Source organism: Tachysurus vachellii, chromosome 21 (assembly GCF_030014155.1).
Source record: "Tachysurus vachellii isolate PV-2020 chromosome 21, HZAU_Pvac_v1, whole genome shotgun sequence".
Taxonomy (NCBI): Eukaryota; Metazoa; Chordata; class Actinopteri; order Siluriformes; family Bagridae; genus Tachysurus; species Tachysurus vachellii.
In genome coordinates, this window is record NC_083480.1 from 8,342,604 (window position 1) to 8,361,607 (window position 19,004).

At 38.4% G+C, this 19,004-nt stretch overlaps 1 protein-coding gene across 1 annotated transcript in view; it reads right to left on the minus strand.

Moving 5' to 3' along the window:
* tinagl1 (tubulointerstitial nephritis antigen-like 1) overlaps positions 1-18,736 on the minus strand; it is an 18,747-nt gene extending 11 nt beyond the window's left edge. The window contains exons 1-12 of the mRNA XM_060897018.1: positions 18,583-18,736; positions 14,229-14,548; positions 12,891-12,957; positions 9,431-9,523; positions 9,186-9,300; positions 6,468-6,588; positions 6,223-6,373; positions 5,915-6,101; positions 5,231-5,276; positions 4,488-4,611; positions 2,496-2,541; positions 1-2,410 (exon numbers count right to left, since the gene is read on the minus strand). The exon at positions 1-2,410 is cut by the window's left edge and continues 11 nt beyond it. Of these exons, the coding sequence (XP_060753001.1) occupies positions 2,249-2,410; positions 2,496-2,541; positions 4,488-4,611; positions 5,231-5,276; positions 5,915-6,101; positions 6,223-6,373; positions 6,468-6,588; positions 9,186-9,300; positions 9,431-9,523; positions 12,891-12,957; positions 14,229-14,541 (1,425 nt within the window). The 5' untranslated portion in view covers positions 14,542-14,548; positions 18,583-18,736 and the 3' untranslated portion in view covers positions 1-2,248. The remainder of the gene's footprint in view (positions 2,411-2,495; positions 2,542-4,487; positions 4,612-5,230; positions 5,277-5,914; positions 6,102-6,222; positions 6,374-6,467; positions 6,589-9,185; positions 9,301-9,430; positions 9,524-12,890; positions 12,958-14,228; positions 14,549-18,582) is intronic.
* Between the last annotated feature and the right edge of the window lie 268 nt (positions 18,737-19,004).

Here is a 19,004-nt window from a genome sequence, read left to right on the forward strand (position 1 = left end):
ATTAGGTTTTTATTGTATAACACAGGTGGATATTACAGTGGTTTGTGTTGCATATATACAATACAAGTGACAGCAAAATAATACACGTTGCACCAAAGACCAAAGGGATATAATTTACACACACTCATTTTAAATAGACAGATAATCTGATAGAAATCTCTTTAATTTAATAAGAAACCTACACTGGGAAATATTTTAAGCAGAGCTTTCTAAGTCAATAGAGACCAATTATCCATACAGGAGACTTAAGAATATGTCATCAGGTCAAAACACATTTCCTCTGCATGACTAGGGTTCATTCTTTTAAACACATTGGCTCTGTGTGAAAGGTTTATCTCTGCTGGGGGAAAAATGAATCCTCTTGCTAACTGAATGGATGGATCGTGTCACCTCTTTAAAAACAGCATAACATTATACATGTGTCAAGTTTATGTCCACTGATAATAGCTTATAATGGTAACGATGTATCAGGATTAGAGGAGTGCATTTTAGTTGCAGAGGTGTGTGTGTGTGTGTGTTCAGAAATATGCACATATATGAAGAAAACAGTCGACATTAATATTCATCACAAGAGTTCACATCCCTGCATGTAACAAGATTAGTGATTATGTGCTCAGAGATATAGTTACAGGTCATGTGACTGCTTAGACTTCCATAATGTGGTGTAAATAATGTTCAGAGTGAACAGTTGGGTTTGTTCTGCTCAGTGATGGACTGGAACTCAGTAACTCTCTGATGTTCTCTTTATTCACGCGTTTGTGACTCTGTGAAGCGACAAGGTGTGATTTACATCTCGTCTTTGGTCAAGTTAAAAATACCTTTATACTGAGCCACATAGCTGAGGGGGAATTAAAAAAATAATAACAATCATTTCCTGTGGTGAGCATATTTAATTTAGTCAGAGAAATATTCAGCTGTCATGGACTTGTTGGGTCTGATTCCTATTAGTAGATGGTAGAAATGTACAAAATCATACCACATCACACTCAGTAGCACTCGCACTGTTATGTGGACAATAGTCAGCAGAGTAATAATAAAGATGCCAAATATTGTATTTCACTTTTTCCCATTGCCTATGAACCTAATTCATATTATGTTTATACCAGAAAGTAGTTTTATTTCTATATTTCAGAATTATCATGTGTCAGAATCCCCCAATAAATCACAGCATTACGGAAAAATTCAAAAACAAACGTGAATAGGAAGCGTTAGCTGTAATATTTTAAGAATTTAACCCTAGAAATCATGATCAGTAATTTTCATCCTTCACATGTCTTCATACTGCCTCCTTGACCGAACACCTTAATTTAATTTTGTGTTCTAATGGAACTTTCTGAGATTTCCCTGTGGAAATTATAGGGAATAATAAAGTGTTAATGAAAAGAGCTCAGGAAAAAAAAAACTGTGGGTCTGTAGTTTATAGTTAAAGGTGTCCCTGTCTACAGCAAACTGACCCTGAATAAGCACTGCTGTTATCTGTGGTCATTATTATACCTGTTACTTTGTTCACATTCACCTTGTATTTGTAAGAGAATAGCAATCTGATAGCTTCAGCACTATAGCTGATTTTTTTATAGAGTTTTAATGCACTTGGAATAAATGGAATGTTTAAAAAGAAAGCAGCCAATCATTCAGAAAAAGGACAACCATATACATATTTACTGTAAAAATAGTTCTTTAAAATAAATAATTGGAAATAAATTCAACCTTTTTATTCAACCTCAAGTTGTCTAGCCTTTTCCAGTGTGTTTAATCGCAGTGCTGGAATGTACTGACTGAAATGCCTTTGAGTTTCACAGACTCTACCTACAAGGGGAAATCTAATAAACAAACAAACAAACAAATAGTATAACATTTTTTGTCATCAATAACGGGGCTCAGCATGGTGTGTAAAAGCGGATGTGTAATTGTAACTGAGTGATGTTTTCACCAGGGGGCGCTAGTGAGCTCACCACTGCAAGCATGTGTCCGAGAACGAATTTTCATTGGGCAATAACTGAACTGACTTTTTAATGCCATTTTCCTACATAGTGAAAGGGAAGCATTAGAATCACCACAATCTGAAACCATCTACATTCACGCTACAATAAGGACCGGCTGTTTCTGAACACTGGTGAGAATAATACGTTCAGTAGACGTTGATGGCTTTATAGAATCCATATTGCAGTCTCCTGCTGTCGTTCTGACGATGAGGTGCATACGGAAGTCAGGAGGCACGAGGATCTGAGACGCACGTGACTGGACATCTCTATTTACGTCTTCCATGATGGTGATGGTTGTGCATGTCCTCCATGGTTATCCGGCCCCACACGCCAATCACAAAAGCCTCAATTTCACATTCATTTTCTCCTCGTGCGATGCGGAAAAAGCCGTCTTCACCCCAGTTCTTTCCCCACGAGTTGGCAGCGATCTACAGAAGATTATTATTTTTGTTAAACGTGTTGAGAGAGACAGGGGGAGAGAGAAGGAGAGCGAGAGGAGGAGAGATTTCTTACCCAGTACTTGTGTGTTTTCCCATTATAGACTGTTTCTTCACCCCACCTGTACAAAAACATAGCAATAATAACAATTTATATTTTTAGAGTAAAGCACTAAATAAGTTTATCAGTGTAAAGTTGGTACATTTGAATATATTTGATCTCAACTCTCAGATTAAGCCTGAACCTAGTGCCCTTGAAACCAACAAAGACAGGACTGTTCTCACAAGAACTAAACATATCCAGAAAACATTGCTGCACAGATGCCAACATTCCAGACCAGGAGCTCTCACTTGATGAGGTAGAATTCCCAGTCTGCCATTTCCCTCTGGCTTTAGGAAGGATATGTGTATCAGGAAGCAGCACACGCCTGCCTCCTGCCTTCTAAGTGCACCAACAACCACATTTCAGAGAGTTATGTGAGCTAAGACTCTTTAAAACGCTGAGCCGGGGCAAGTCGTGTTCTCAGGCAGAGCTGCCTTTCCTAAGATGTTCAAGCATCACTTATAGCAAGCTGATGCCCGGATGCTCCCAAAGGTCAGTTCGGAATGTTCCCTGCTTTTATTTGCAGAAGAGATCGGAATAGTTGGTCTGCCTGTCACCTCTGTGGGGGTACTTGCATATTGACTTCCATATGAGGTATGTATCCCATATGTTTGGAATTAATCTGGGAATCAAATCTGGGCAAAAGTCAAATCCTGGTTTGTAGCAGCAAACCAGAAATAGAAGAACAAAAACACTGTGTACTTAAATAAAGAAAACAGAATAGATGGGGTTTCAAGGGAAAACTATGATGAATTGCGGGTAAGTCTGCTGAAATGTCTCCCCCTCTTTATTGCCCTTGGCCTTGAACAATACCAGATATACAGTAGCATGGCTTCTGGTTCATCCCTACACTACCCTGCTGTAGGTTTAGGCCCACTCTCTGTTCTATAGAGTCAGGATCAGTGAGTCAGACAGCACTATTTTACAACACTAGACATCAACAAGCTTTCTCTAAACTTTCCCAGACCCTCAGCTTAACAAAACACAACAGGGTAGGATTTGCCCCATAAAAACATTGATTGTTGCCCCTATTCCCCAAATCCATAGGCCTTGAGCCCCATTCATTAAAGAATTGCAAAGTCAGCGAATGATACAGAGAGGAGAAAAGCCAGGGTTCAGACTGCCACTTATCCACCATGAACATCACCACTAGATTACTGGAACATGACAGATACATCGGTTAGCCTCCAGCTCAAGTGAAATCAATCATGTTCTGATGCCTTGTGACATTTTAATAGTTTATAGCTTACTCTTACACAGTATAGTGAGGACTGACATTAATATGTCTCCACTTGGTAATGTTTATAAGATGGGAAATTAAAAATGTCCAGACTGTTTCCTGTAGATATTCGTGAGTCATGTGCTAGTGTCCTGATAGAGGAATGCATATTGCTTATGTAACTAAGCCCTAAACACTGAAGGGAAGTTGAGAAAGATACTCGTGTCAAGTTCATGATTATATTTATTTTAGATTTATTTTATGACTAAATTAAAGTACTTGTCTGAGCCTGTGCTGAAACAGCAAATCCTGAGCAAACCCTGGTTTCACCTCAACACTTAAGTATAGAAGCAGAAAACATGATTCAAGTCTCTGAATAGATGAGATCTTTGGCTTTGAGGCTTGACAGTTAAGTGAAGGTGGTGTAGACACATCATGAGGGTGAGGATATGAAGATGTGGAGCCATTCGTCTGATTGTTGTGTCTGCATTTTCGAAGCATGTCTGGATGCTTAGCAGAGTTTTGTAGACTTTGACTTATCTCTATTCTTCATGAAATGATTTCTACTCATCCTGGTTATCCATTTTATCAGATGGATATTTTTAAACTGAAGCAAGACATGATTAAGAGAATAGAACACTGTTTTGGCCTTAACTAGGTGTGTTCACATCCTCCTGCCTGCTTCCACCACATGAAGGGAAAGGTCACATTTTGCTGGAGTGCTGTGGGAAAAGGGCAGCTCTTACCCTGTGATCCTCACGGAGTGTGTGCCATGCTTCCGATACTGCGGTGCTTTGTGTGAATTCACGCCAGTGTGTCGGTAGATTCCACTCTTGTACACAAAGAAGTCCTCATGCACCTCCAGGATGGCTAAAAAAGGAAAAGTAGGCAGCAGACACACCCTTTACATAAAGCACAGCCATGTCAGGTTTGTTCTTATAGAATTATTTTTCAGTGGTGAGTCTATTTATGTAGTGGTGTTTTGCTGAAATCCACCTACAGCTGACATTTTAGACTACAGTGCAGAATTGAGTGATAATAATTAAACATAATAAAGTCAATACTAAATTGTTGCAAGCTCATTCGGCTCTTCGTTCATATTCATTTTTATATTCAATCCTAAAAGTTGGTAAAATATATTCTGTGGGAAAACAAGCAGTGAAACCAAACACTGAGAACTGAACAGTCTGTATACACATTCATAGCCCCAGAACTGCAGACTATCAGAGCCAGAGAAGGAAAAAAAATAGGCCAAAAAAGTGGCCTATGGCCAAAATTCCCTCCTGTGTGAAACAATACAACAGAAGACTGGCATAGACTCAAAGTACCTCTGTATAGTATGGACAGTCATGCAGACCTTCTCATTACTGTACTGTACTGAGTATCTGTGGTAATGAATCAGGGAATCGAGACATTTCTATAATACCATGTGCTAACATTGTACAGCTTCACCTTATCAGTCGTACAGTTCCACACCCCTATCCCATACCTTGCACAGGCCCATTATCCATGATCTCCTTCATTATCTCCTTCTCCTGTGAATGAAATGGAACAGAGTTCACTAAGGTGATAAACTTGTGAAGTATACAGATCACAGCCAGGTAGATGTTATGTAAGGAATTGATTGTTATCCTGAGTTTAGACCACCTCTTATACCACAACAATGCGAGCACGAGTCAAGTGTGTAATTTATTAATAAATGTTTCGTCTGGATTTTCATCTTGTGATTGGAATTATAGCCAAAACTGCTGTCCTTCACCACTCTCTGACCAATCAGAACGGAGAGTTCAACAAATGAGTTTCTATAAAATACTGGGATTTTGTTCTGCTTAGATTAGCTCACTTAAGGTCATTTGATTATATTTGGTTTGTGTGTAATTGTTGAGTATTTTTATGCATTGGAAGGAAAGACATAGGTGGGATGTAGGTTAGCGGAATTGAAGCTGCTGATTTTAATGACCAGTAATGTTTACATGAGTTGGTTAAATCTCAGTACACTGTTATTACTGCTATTTTCACTAAAGGAGGCTGTATAGAGAAAAGCAAGCGTTTGAGGCAGATTACGTCATTATGTGTATCATATGTAAGCCAGACTATTAGATAAGATCAAGGAGTGTGTTCTTGGTCTACTGGGTGTGAGGATATTGCATGGCATGGGAGTGTGTTTTCTTACATTTGCAGACAGTCTGTAGGGTGGGGTGGACTGGTAGATTTCATTGTGGTAGCTGTAGACGTTTGGACAGTGCGCTGTGGCCTGTCTCTTCCCTCGGCCCACCGAGCGACTCTGCATCATACAGCGGTTCACTTCAGCAGGGGTCTGCTGGGGCGGATTAAACGGATAACATTCCTCCGTCACCACCCTGAAACAGAGGATTAGAAAGTGAAGCAATAAGAAAACAGCTAGCTGCAGTGTAATAATAGATGAGAAGAATTCCCAGCACTGGGTCATTTTAAAAATATTTTTAAATAAAGAGACTATACCCTCTTCTCCTCAGAAACCACCATGCCCCGTCGATGCGGCCTCCGGCACAGCCGCCTTGGTTCCGTGTGTCACAGGAAATCAGATTCTGGGGTGACAGTTGAGGGGTCATGTGTCCCATGGACTGAATGGAGATTCGGTCTGAAGCTACAGCTGAGGAGGTAAAAGGAGATGAGGTGACGAATGAAGCAAAGGAAAGCTTGCATGGTTATGTGTGTGTAGATATACATCACATTCTACAACTCACCTGCAGTGGAGAAGGCCCATGATGCAGCACAGTTGCCCTGGTCCAGGGGCTCGTGGATTTTTCCTGGCCACTTCTCAGCAGCATTGAAATAACTGGGCAGATCGTTATTATCCATGTTCATCTAAGGAATGTATATAGAAGAGGCACCTTCAATTTTATAATTTTTAATGAGTCTAAATTAGTTGCTGCAATGATTTGTTGTAACATATGCTGGTATATTTTATGAAAGCAAAAGCTTTCCTTTTGTTTAATGATCTTTCTTTGTGGAACTGCCACCACAAGTACTTTCTAACTGCCAGAACCTCTCAGCAGCTCTAGCCGTACATAACTGCATACCTTTTCTCGTTCAACGTATGGCCTGAACAATTTATAGAGGTCTTCCAATAAGATACTTTAAGGTGAATAAAAGCACATTACTTTTTATATGTGCAACAGGCAGATTTTTAACTTACTAAAGATCTAAAGACATTTGCTTGAGTAATGAATAATAAAGAGGGAATTACAATAATAATGGTCTGATCTACAGTAAGCATGATCAGAACTAGCTGTGAGTATAGATGAAGTTTAATGGTAACCATCAGGAGCTTGATGCTACTCATCTATTTTACTTACACTGTAGACACTAGAAACGTTTCCATGCACATTTTCTTCTACTTTCTTTCTACCTCATATAATTCATATTTTTGTTCTACAATCAAATGTTCATTTTGGTTGTGTTGTTCAACAGAAACTCAGAAATACCAAATATACAACATAATACACACCACAGTCCTGTCGGTTAACAGTAACATAAACTAGACAGTTTATTAACCGTTAGAAATGAAGGAAAAGTGATGTGTCTTCATTTTTAGGTCTGAAAGAAAAAAGGTTCAATACACAGACTAAATAAATCAGATGTTCTTATAGAGGGCTGCTTATACCATGTGCTCTTTAATATGAAGTCTGTGTGATATTTAAGAAATGTGAACACAAATGTCATTAAAGGTGTATGACGGTGTCCGATCTTATCTGAGAAAGGCCAGTGTGGGTGCAGGTTTTCATTCCAACAGAGCGGATAAGATTGGACACCCCTGCTCTTAGATATTGTAAAATCAACACAGACTAATCACATGAAATGTATAACATAATAATATTCAACATACTTTCTCTCGCCTGAGCAGGAGGCTCATGTATTCAGAAGAGATTATCTAGCACATTTCTCCATGTGTGTTACGCTCTGCTGTGACTCAGTGAGAGTAGCGGTGATGTCTCAGAGGAAGCATGTGTTAGCCTCTTGTCGCCATGCTTGTTAGCTGTCGTGTGATTTTAGAGAGCGGGCTAGTGGGTGGAAGCTTGTAGAAATCGGTTAGAAGATCTCATTTTAAAACTAGCGATTAATGTCGTGCACATTCTGATATATGTAACTATGATGTGGACTTCAGTGAAACTTTGGTAATGCTTATGACCCTGAGAGTAAGAATCATGGCACTAACATGAACATCTTTTACATGAACTCTTGCAGTAAATCTCAGCTGTTAGACGCCTTAATGAAAACTCGTGTAAAATGCATGTCCGAATACTATTATGTCAGTATCTGAACACCGTCTCAGTGTTTGTGTAAATATTTTGCAATTGAAAAAATCTGACCTATCTGTTTGATGAGCCGATGTTCTCCTGTTCAGTGAGCTTAAGGTTAATGATTAACAGCATGTTATGTAAAGTTCTTTTAACCTGAAACAGTCCAGCTGTTGCAGGTCATGTCACTGAGTAACTAAAGAGGCATCGTTATGAAGCGGCCGTAGCTTTGGAACCTGATGGACTTTACTCCACTCCTTTAAAAAAAAAGCAAAGTCATGCATTCCTGCACGCCTGCATTCCTTTTGCTAATATCTTAATGATTTAAGCTGACATCTGTTAGACATAAACCTCTGGAATGTGTCACGTTTCATTCGATTCAATGATTCAAGTGTCATTTTCGTTGAGGTTAAAGACGTGAGGAATATCTGTTTTTCCTGCGAGAGTGTTAAAGTGTGTGTAGGGGAAAGATGGAGAGCTTTATGAATGGATGTGTGTAGAGACATGGTGCAGGTGGAGACATGTTAGAGGACAGGGTGGGAAGATGTTTTGTAGTGTCTGGGCAAGCTGTTGTGTTTTCTCTCTCATCTTGTTCCAGTTCATTTCCCTTCTTGTCTGGAACATTCTCACTCTGTCTCTTTCTCTCTTTCTCTCTCTCTCTTGCTTGTGGAGAATGTGGAGCTGCTCTAGCAGGAGACTGAAGGCCTCACTGAGTGTGATCAAACAGCCAGAGGCAGCATAAGTGAGCGACCAACCAACCGAGCCATTAGATCTCTCTTACAGAGCTTTACAGAGATAAGTCACGAAAGCAGACAGCTCAGAGCTCTAACATGTTGAAATAGTGGATGTTTTTTACATGAATAACTTGTTACATTACTCTAATTACTGTGGATAAAGTCTTAACCTGATGTGCCTGAGGCGTTCCAGGGCCTAGGCAGACATTTCAAAGAGCCATGACTTCGTATTACACCGTTTTGCTTCCAGTTTATTCCTACCCATTAGATGTTGTTTTCCTACTACTGAAAGGACAGAGAGGCTGAAGTCTCACGTATGCGTCCTCTGAGACACACAAAAACCTCCAACATCTTTTTAACCGCTGCCATGGGAAAGTATGTGAGCTGTAGACTATCACACTGCTGTACATACTGTGTCTACACCACTCACCTGAATCTCATTCATGCTCATGATGGCTCGGGAAGGCCTCTGAGTGCCCAGACGGTAGCGCAAACCTTCATCCAGACTCATGCCCCAGAACTGACTGTAGTTAGCTGCCTTCCAGCTACAACAGACAAAAAAAACAAACCATCTATTAAGTAAGAGATTAATGAAAGAACAGTTTTTGGACAAAGATTACATGAGAACTCATAAAAGGTGGCTTGGCAGAGGCTCAGTGTGTGCATGGCTCTTACCCATAGTTTCTCCAGTTCACTGCCTGGATCATGTCTTGTTCTATCAGGCAGGCGTGCTGCTCACAGACCCACTGGCCACTCACACTACATGTACTAAAAAAGAGAGACACCAAGACATGGTTATTTTACAGTCGCTGTCATTCCTTTTCAAATTTAGATGTCCAGTTAATGCAGGCCCTTTTTAAACACACACAGATAAACGCTCATGGAAATAGAAACAGTAGGAAAAGAAATACTTTGTGGAATTTCACTGATGATAACAAAGCAAGTGGAACGAAAGCACTTAGCTGGCTTGAGAGAGGAAGGAGATGAGGGTGGACTAAGACTGAAATGGTAAACCTTTTATGGCTGTAGTACTCAAATAAAACCCCATTTTTAGGCAGTGTGTGAGAGAGAAGAGGGCAGCACACTCGTCTCTGGTACTCGAAGGAACTTTTGAATGTGCTGAGGAAAATTTTGCATCAACCGAATGCATAATTGGTCACAGGGGACTTTCTTTCCAGAGAAAATTATTTCCAAAAAGTCAAAAGTTCACAAACTTTAATAACCCTAAACATAAATCTAAAATATTACTAGTACTTTTACAGTCATGATACTAAAATATTTATTCATAAGGCACTCCCTGTCGAGGCAGTATTAGCATGAATTGCATGAATGTACACAATCAGAAGACTCTATAAAAATGTTTGGGAAACGTTTGCTAAATATGATTGGGGAAATTTATTCAATTTCAATTCAATTAAATTTATTTGAAGAGAGAGAAAAAAGAAATATATAATAATAATAATAATAATAATAATAATAATAATAAGAAGAAGAAGAAGAAGAAGAAGAAGAAGAAGAACCAATAAGGATAAAAATAAATAAATGAATATATACAATTAAAGTTTAAAATGAATTTAAAAAATATTAACTTAAAATTTAAAATACTGCCAGAGGCGACGGCGGCAATGAAAAACTCCCTGAGAGGATATGAGGAAGAAACCTTGAGAGGAACCAGGCTCAGAAGGGAACCCATGCGCATTTGGGTGACACTATACAGTAAATAATGTAAAAACTGTTCTACAACAGTTTATAATAGTGCAACCGAGAGCTCCTGAGGAACTAATGGGTCATGGTAAACTCTGAGTTCAGCGCAGACCTGAATGCTGATAAAGACCAGACCATACAGCTGACTGACACAACATTGGTTATGATCTAAATTCTCCCCTGCATTATCTGAAAAAAGCTGAAAAAAGTTGATCTCTGGTGCCAGCATCTGCATGGATAAATTCACACTGTGACCTGTGAAAGCAGTTAGTGTTTCGAAGTGTCCGACGGCTTTGTGTCAATAAACAACCCATGTTTCGCATTTCTCGTCAGTTCAGTGCAACCGTTTATTTCAGGATCCTGACGCATGTCTGGAGCCCAGTGTACATTGTTCATCTATACTTGTGAGAACATCCCAATGACACAATTATTAATGCTATACATACAACTACATTTTATACTAACCTTAAGTTTAGTTGACAAAAGTAGACCATTAAAAGTAAAAGGGCAGATTTTCCTCATGGAGTAATGGGAGCCAAATGCCCCAATGGTCAAAATGGACATGTTGTGGGGAGAAGAAATAAAAAAATGCCCACAGAAACAGTTCAAACCAGATTATAGTAAATATAGTACACAGAGTCATGTGGGATCTTGTGAATGGAGCATGTGGGAAAGAGCGTTAACATTGATCTCAACCTTCCTCAGAGTCATGTGGCTTACATACCAGCTTGTGTAATCAAAATTAGGGTTTAAAGTGCAAAAGTTCTCATGTGTACTAATAAGATCTGATCTCTGAGCTCCCTAGATATGTTCACAATTAGACTGGCTTCACATTTTTTACTGTATTTGGAAATTTGAATGCATCACAGGCAACAGGACATTAAGGTTAATTAAGTAGTTATAGTCATAAATATTTTTGGATGAAGTAGTACATCAAAACAACATCATGACAAATAAGACATTAATGAGAAGATGAGAGGAGTGGAATGAGAGGGAGGTTGAACATGTATGAAATAAGAAGCGAGCAGGAGAGACTCGGGCCAGCAGGAGGAGCGAGTGGAGGAAAGCCAGCAGGTTAAAAACAGCCGGACGTCCTGCTCTCCACCCAGAGCTTCAGCCTGTGTACTGATTACTGGCCGTAGAGGATGTGTGTGTGTGTTTGTGTTTATGAACAATGCAGAGGAGAGTTTAGATCTCTTCTGCACTAATTGTGACATTAAACTGGTATTTTTGTGAGTAAAAGTTATTTTAGTTAGAGATATAAACAATGCATTGTTTCTTCCTTGTACATCCACTTTTACTCCATATTCTTATTGCTTATTTGACCTTATTAAAGAAAACTTTCCATTTAATTTAATGTTAAAACCTCTGATATTCTTAATCTCTTCCTGTCATCTTGGATTCAAAGTTATACTGAATGTGCATCCAGGAGATATTTTTATATCACTCACCCTCCGGATCGCTGGACTGTATCTGCACTGTAGTGATGAAATGAACAATCTGACATGACAGTAGAGCATGGACACTCCAAACCCAGACAGATGCTAAAACCAGCCACAAGTGCACACTTGTTTATAGAAACACATTCATAGAGTCCTAGGTTCATGATACCTAGGTGCCAGAGAGGTTTAGTACATAAGTAAGGAATTCCTCCAGCTCAGCAGAGTAACCCTTTCCCTCATTGACTTAGCACAATACACACTCCGAACATCAGCAAAACACAACTGAGTGCTGATAAAGGGCCATGAAACCTATTCACAATAAGGAAAGGATCAAATTAACAGCTAAGATATCCTGAGAATACGTTCTGCTTATTTACAGTATGTTACACCAAATATGCTCTGAGGGTAAATTTTCCATTGACATAAAAAGAAGGTAAAAGGCACAAGAAAGCTTAGAGAGATGGGAGTGAAAAAAACACTCTTAAAGAGCAAAAAGAAGCGAAGAGCTTTCATGGAAAAATTGTGTAACATTATGGCATTCAAATGTTTGTTTTAGGGACTTTTTTAGGGAATTTTGTAGATCAGTATGTCAGAAGCCCTGACAAAATACTAACTAAATCTCTTCTCATTATCAGGGCGAGATGAAAGTGGAGAGAAATGTCAGGTATCTGTTGCAACTGGAACATGGTTTGTGGCTTTTAAAGAAAGAAATTAGTCAGACAGACAGACAGTCAGACAGACAGACAGACAGACAGACAGACAAAGAAGAATGAGACAGAGCTAGCTGAGGCCATGTCTATGCTTGTGGTCTGTGAATAAAGCTTCTAAAATTCCCGGCAACAATGTGTACAGCTCTACAGCTTCTGTTGTTAGAGCTCATGCACTGGAGAACAACACAGAAGGTGTGTGTGTGTGTGTGTGTGTGTGTGTGTGTGTGTGTGTGTGTGTGTGTGTGTGTGTGTACATGAATGCGTATAGTTTAGTCTTACCATAAATTGCAGTTCTCTTTGTAGGTTGCTCCTGAGTGGAACCAGTGGCCATTTCTCTCACAGTTACCTGAAACAAAGTACATTTACAGGATTCACAAGGTCACCCAGCTTTACCCTTTCTATAGAAAAATCTCAGTGTTGAAGAGGCTATGAGGAACACTGCTCCTGGTTTGCTTTAAAGGTTTAAAAGATAATCAGAACCTCAGTGATTTGGCATATATCTGCTGGCACTGGCTTTGCTCTGCTTCTCCGGAGAGACGACTGCCTTCATGCCATAACAAGCTAAATGAGAGCTACGCTGCCTGCCTGGGTGTAAGGAAGCAGTGCTGTGTGAAGCCCACACACTACACAGTACTCCCTACATCCCAGCTGCTGACATGCTGTAATGAAGACTCTACACTAAACTCTGTAACTGAAACAGTCTGAAGCACATAACAGCATTAAAGGTGCAATCAGTGACTTTTAGACCAGAACTCTATCTGTAACGTGTTCTCAAACTTTTAATATGATTACGTAATTATCTAGTCTTTTCTAATCTAAATTGTCTGCTCTTGTGGTGTTCCAGGAACCAAATTGGGAGAGAAAACAGCAGCGGAACAGCAGACTCGCTGCACTAGTCTATAGCAGGGAACATGACCTGAAAGTTCAAAACAACTGCTTTCAGCTGACTTCTGTCAGCAGGGTGGGGGGTCTTTTCCTTCTGCTTGTCTGTCCCTCAAATCACTCCGTCTGTATTAGATACAGTAATTCTGACTACTTACCTCCAGCTGAACAATCACAGAGATATAAATTTGTGTGCTTCTGATTTGCTTTGTAAAATAAAGTTTCCAATATACAGAGAGTGAGTTTAAAGTCTGTAAAGTCTGTGAGAAGATTCTAATAATGTCTTATGATCAAATGATCATTTCATGTTTAGTGTGCCAATGGAATCTCAGTACAATCTATCTATCTATCTATCTATCTATCTATCTATCTATCTATCTATCTATCTATCTATCTATCTATCTATCTATAAATTTTTATTATTTTGATTTTTTATATTTCTGTAAAGCTGCTTTGAGACAATGTCCAGTGTTAAAAGTGATGTGCTACACAAATAAAACTGAATTGAATGATTATTATTATTAATGTCACTGTCATGGAGGCTAGTTAATTACATTTTGTGCATTTCTTCATGCATTTTTCTAAAACAGCCTGAAACTTGGCCAATGGTTAAATGCATGTTAGATTAAATACAGTCTAATTTTTAAGTGTTACAAGAGTTCAATAGCACCACAAACATGGAAACAGTAATTTAAGCATGTATCTCTACTCGAGGGTCATGACTGCATCACTGACCTCTGGGAGGAGGCTGGATTCCCAGACAGTGGCCCCAGAAATCTGGGCAGCAGTCGCTCACTGTGCGGTTGCAGAACAGATCACAGTAGCAGATGGTGTCCAGGTAAGGCATGGTGCACTCATCGTTCCTGCCCTCACAACAGCCCCCTCTCCTCTCACAATATGAGCCAAACGGGTCGCGGATTCCCTGAGCGTGCAGTGGGCTGGCCAGTGTCCTCCTTCTGCGGGAAAGAATCCTCTCCGTCATGCTGCTGTCGGCTATCAGGAAAAGCACCGCACTGACCACCACAACCAGCTTCATCATCATCATCATTAATCACCTGTAAAGGATATCCATAACATCATTATACATCTCTAAGCATTTCTGACAGGCGAATTAAATAATGAAATGAAACATGAACCATTATCTTCCATCTTACTGCACACAGAAACAAATCTATCTGTTTTAATGAGAGACTGGAAGACAGAAATGGTCAGCTGCTGCTTTGCAAACACCACACTGATGATGTGGACGTTACTCAGTCTAGATGGTGACAGAAACCCATACACAGGAACAACAGTACTTATAAAACTATATTATTAAAACTCTCAGCCAACAATCCTTGAATATAAACATTTTGTCAACTTTTTTAAAATGCTGTTTGCATAAAAAATATTAAATGAGAATAAAAAAGTCTACTTTAGAAAAAGTAAGTAAATATGAAAAATACTCAATCACCAACGTCTATTCTAATTACAGACTATAAATATCCTAACCATTATCATTAGTGATTTATTGACTGTTTATCTCTTTTAATAACTCAGCAGGAATGAACTTGTTTTATTAATAATCTACAACATTATTCATAAATGAATAAAAAGGTCTGTTGTTTCACATTTTAATAAAAAACAATGTAAGTGTAGGGAAAATGTTGTGCTATAAAACCACTTCATGAATAAGACACTTGAACACATGATGTTGTTGGATAACACTTATATCTTGTCCAGAAGGCTGGAATTCCTTAAGTTCAGTAATAGAAATTAATGTTATGATGTTATATTTGTGCCTTATTTGTTAATATTGTTTGAATACTTTTTATGTGTTTATACTAATATTATTATCATTCTATAATAATAATAATAATAATAATAATAATAATAATGATAATAATAATAATGATAATAATAATTATTATTATTATCATTATTATTATTATTATTGTTGTTGTTTTTGTTATTATTATTATTATTATTATTATTATTATAATTATTATTATTATTATTTACTTCTTCTTCTTCTTCGTTTTCTTCTATTCAACTCCTCATTTTTATTCCTGATTTCAGAAGCATTTGGTTTATAGCAGCTCAGCTGGCTTACATCATACTCTCATGACTGTTTCCTTATCATATTAAAGTGACTGAAAGTGACATTAACTTAGATCAATTATACTGTAAATGAACTAAATATAAGTATATATAGTGGTTCAGGAAGGAGGGAAAGTCATTGTTAATCTAAATGTGTTTGAAAAGCTGTTCTGCAGAGGGGCCGTACTGCCACTATGAACATACTGCAGTCTGATTGTGTCAGTGTGGAAACAGTGACTTCCTGCTGTCAAACTCAGCCAAAAAACACAACATTCTGGGATATCAGAAATGTCTCTTTTCTCAACATTAGAGAAGGTATGAATGTGTACAGGTGCACACATGCATGCATTCACTTTATGGAACAGCAAGAACATATCAGGTTTCAGGTTTAATATGTTCCTCTGTGATGGCTTTTATGGCCCTCCTGGGCCTCTCTGTATGGAGCATTGTGGCGTCTCCGCTCAAGCTTTGGTCATTTGTAGCACAACCTGTTGGCCCTCGTGTTCTTTCCCAACCCCAGACTGGGAACAATGGCATAAGACCACACATGACTGCTTTTGAAGTGCTTGCTCTAGAGTCAGGTTGCATGCAGAGTCCTGACAAAGACACACTGACGGCTGTGAGTTACAGAAATAGCTTCAATAATTTAATCTAAATCTAATCAACTCAGCAGCAAGCACAATACCACATCTGCACTGACAGCAGCCCTTTAAAAATGGCTATTGCTTTACAGTTTTCTGCATGACTGTGCCTTTAGTCAGCCAACACAAAGTCTTGCTCGTATACACTCATACACACAGTGGGATGCAGTGGCTCTATGACCAAAGCCCTTTTCATTGACTTTTACGAAGCAGCGAGGCAGAAAAAACTCCAGATGGACTAAAAGAGGATGAACTCAGTTTCTGTCAGAAACAGGGAGGCATTTTGACCCCACTGATAAAAACTTGTGTAACAGTGACTGACCGTGGTCTGACCTATGACCACAGACAGAACAGGGGCTACTGAACATGTCAACAAGCAGAAAGACAAGAGAGACCAAACACACAGGCCTTTACATCTAGCATTAACCAAAGCATTATCTTTTTTATTTTATATTTTTGTACCCTATGTTTTATTTCTCCTCCATCTCTGTGCTGTACATAAAATACATTTTCATAAACCTGTCAAACCTGACCGTCACCTGTGATTAAGTTTCATCTCTAACAATATTTATTTAATACACAATCAACACTAAATATTTCTGTAATGAGTGTCAGTGCATTGTATTATATGATTGCATTGTATTGTGATATAATTTTTTTTACGATATTACTTGAAACTAAACTTTGAGGTAAGTACACAATAACTTGACGTGGGCAGCAGTTAGGATTAATTATTTATCTGGATCATTTGGATATTTTGCAAGTTTTTGTACTGATAGAAAATGAAGTCAACTATAGAAGCTTATGTGGTTTCTTGTTATTGTCTTATCTTCCTATCAGACAGGATATCAGATAGAATGACTTTAACTATATCTATGAATTGGTCTAAAAGTGTATATACTTATAAAACTGTCATTGTGTACCAGGAAGTACATCAGGCTCCATCTGTCCATCTTTTCAAGGCTACTATAAAGTGTCTGAAAGCACTCAGTGGTCAAGGCCCAGCTGCTCCAAACCCAAACTGAACTACTGACCCATAAGCAAATCCCCTTCCATCAGAGCAGATAGACAGATGAGCTGCAAGATGCTGATGAGATGAGGATCTGCTCTACTTAATTCACCAGTTATCATCTATACACTCAACACAAACCAAGTGCTGACATTCAGGAAGTACGCTCAGATACTCTCATGAAAAGTTTAGAATGTTTTAATCTATTTTTTATGAAAAACCAAGCATTAAAAAACAAAAAATGTGAAATACTGTATGCTTTCAAACATTGCATAAAGCAAAGTAAGAGATTACAGCTGAAGAGATTTGCTCAGAACAGCAGACTTTCTAGAGCCTCTCATTGTTTCTAGAGTGTTCTTAGCATGTAAATGACACAACCGTGACCACAACCGATCTTATACTGCCACCTAAACTACACAAGCCTTCTCTGGCATGCAGGCAGTGTTTACACCAAAATAAAACCTTTAAGTGCCTTTAAAATAAAGCTTTAAAACAAATATTCACCTCAGCTAAGTGACCTTTCTTTAATATTAATTAAGTTGTTCTTTGAATAATCCTTATTTTATAATTTCATGTGTTTTTTTATCTAAAAACCCAATTAATAAGTTGACTTATTATAAGTTGAAATCGGTTGCATCAGATATACAATTTTTTTTTTCTTAATAAAGACTTAATAAATCTTAATAAAGACTGTTTTCTTGTTCAGTCAATAACATGACCAACACCACCACCACCACCACCAACAACAACAACAACAACAAGGATAATAATAATAATAATAATAATAATAATAGAGTAATTAAACTTTCTGAAAGGTGAAATAATACTTTAATGTGTAAATTAAATATCTAACAGTGAATAATTGGTACGGAGAGAGTAGTAAAGTAAATGGAAACTAAATATACAGTAATTTAAGTTGACCTGGACTCGACTTTCTTATAATGTGAACGTGATATACCTTTATTTTCTGAATATTACACATCTCACTAAGTGGAGTGTGGCTCTATAAATGTGCTCCCACCAAAATAACATAAGTAATAATGAGTAATAAAAATATTTAATGATGTAATGGTCACTCAGATGAGTTGAGTCTCTGGTGTAAAGACATTTTGTACTTGTTTCAATTCAGTATAAATGGCTCTTACTTTCCAGACTGAACCTCTGAACCTTATAACACACTTTCACTGCCTACAGATTTGGCTAGAGAGGGTTAGAGAGTCAATATCTGCATCTGCACACCTGTCTGTGGTCTGGAGAAATTGAGGGAGCCACACACACACACACACACACACACACACACACACACACACACACACACACACATAACATGAAAGAATCAAAGAAGAAAGGGTTCTCCTACCTTGTCACTGTATGAAATAAATCCTCTTTGCTGTTTTATTACAGAAGAGAAAAAGAACAGGACAAAGTTCAGTTAAACAAATGTTTGTAGTCTCTCTCAGTTCTTTTCCTCTTCTACCTTTCGTCCCTCTCAGCTGTCTGTCTCTCAGACTCAGTGCCAGCCTTTATACTGAAACAAGGGGGAGGATCTCTCTTTCACTTACCTACTCTATCACTCACTCACCCCTACACACACTCTCTCTCTCTCTCTCTCTCTCTCTCATATGACTGCATGACTCACCTCCTGGTGGACAATGAGACAACTACACCTACTACACCACCTCCAGCTGTGAATCTGCACCTTGTACCATTTGTATTTGCACTGAATTTTAATTTCAATTCAGTTTAGACAACTTTATTGTCACATACACACACGTACAATAT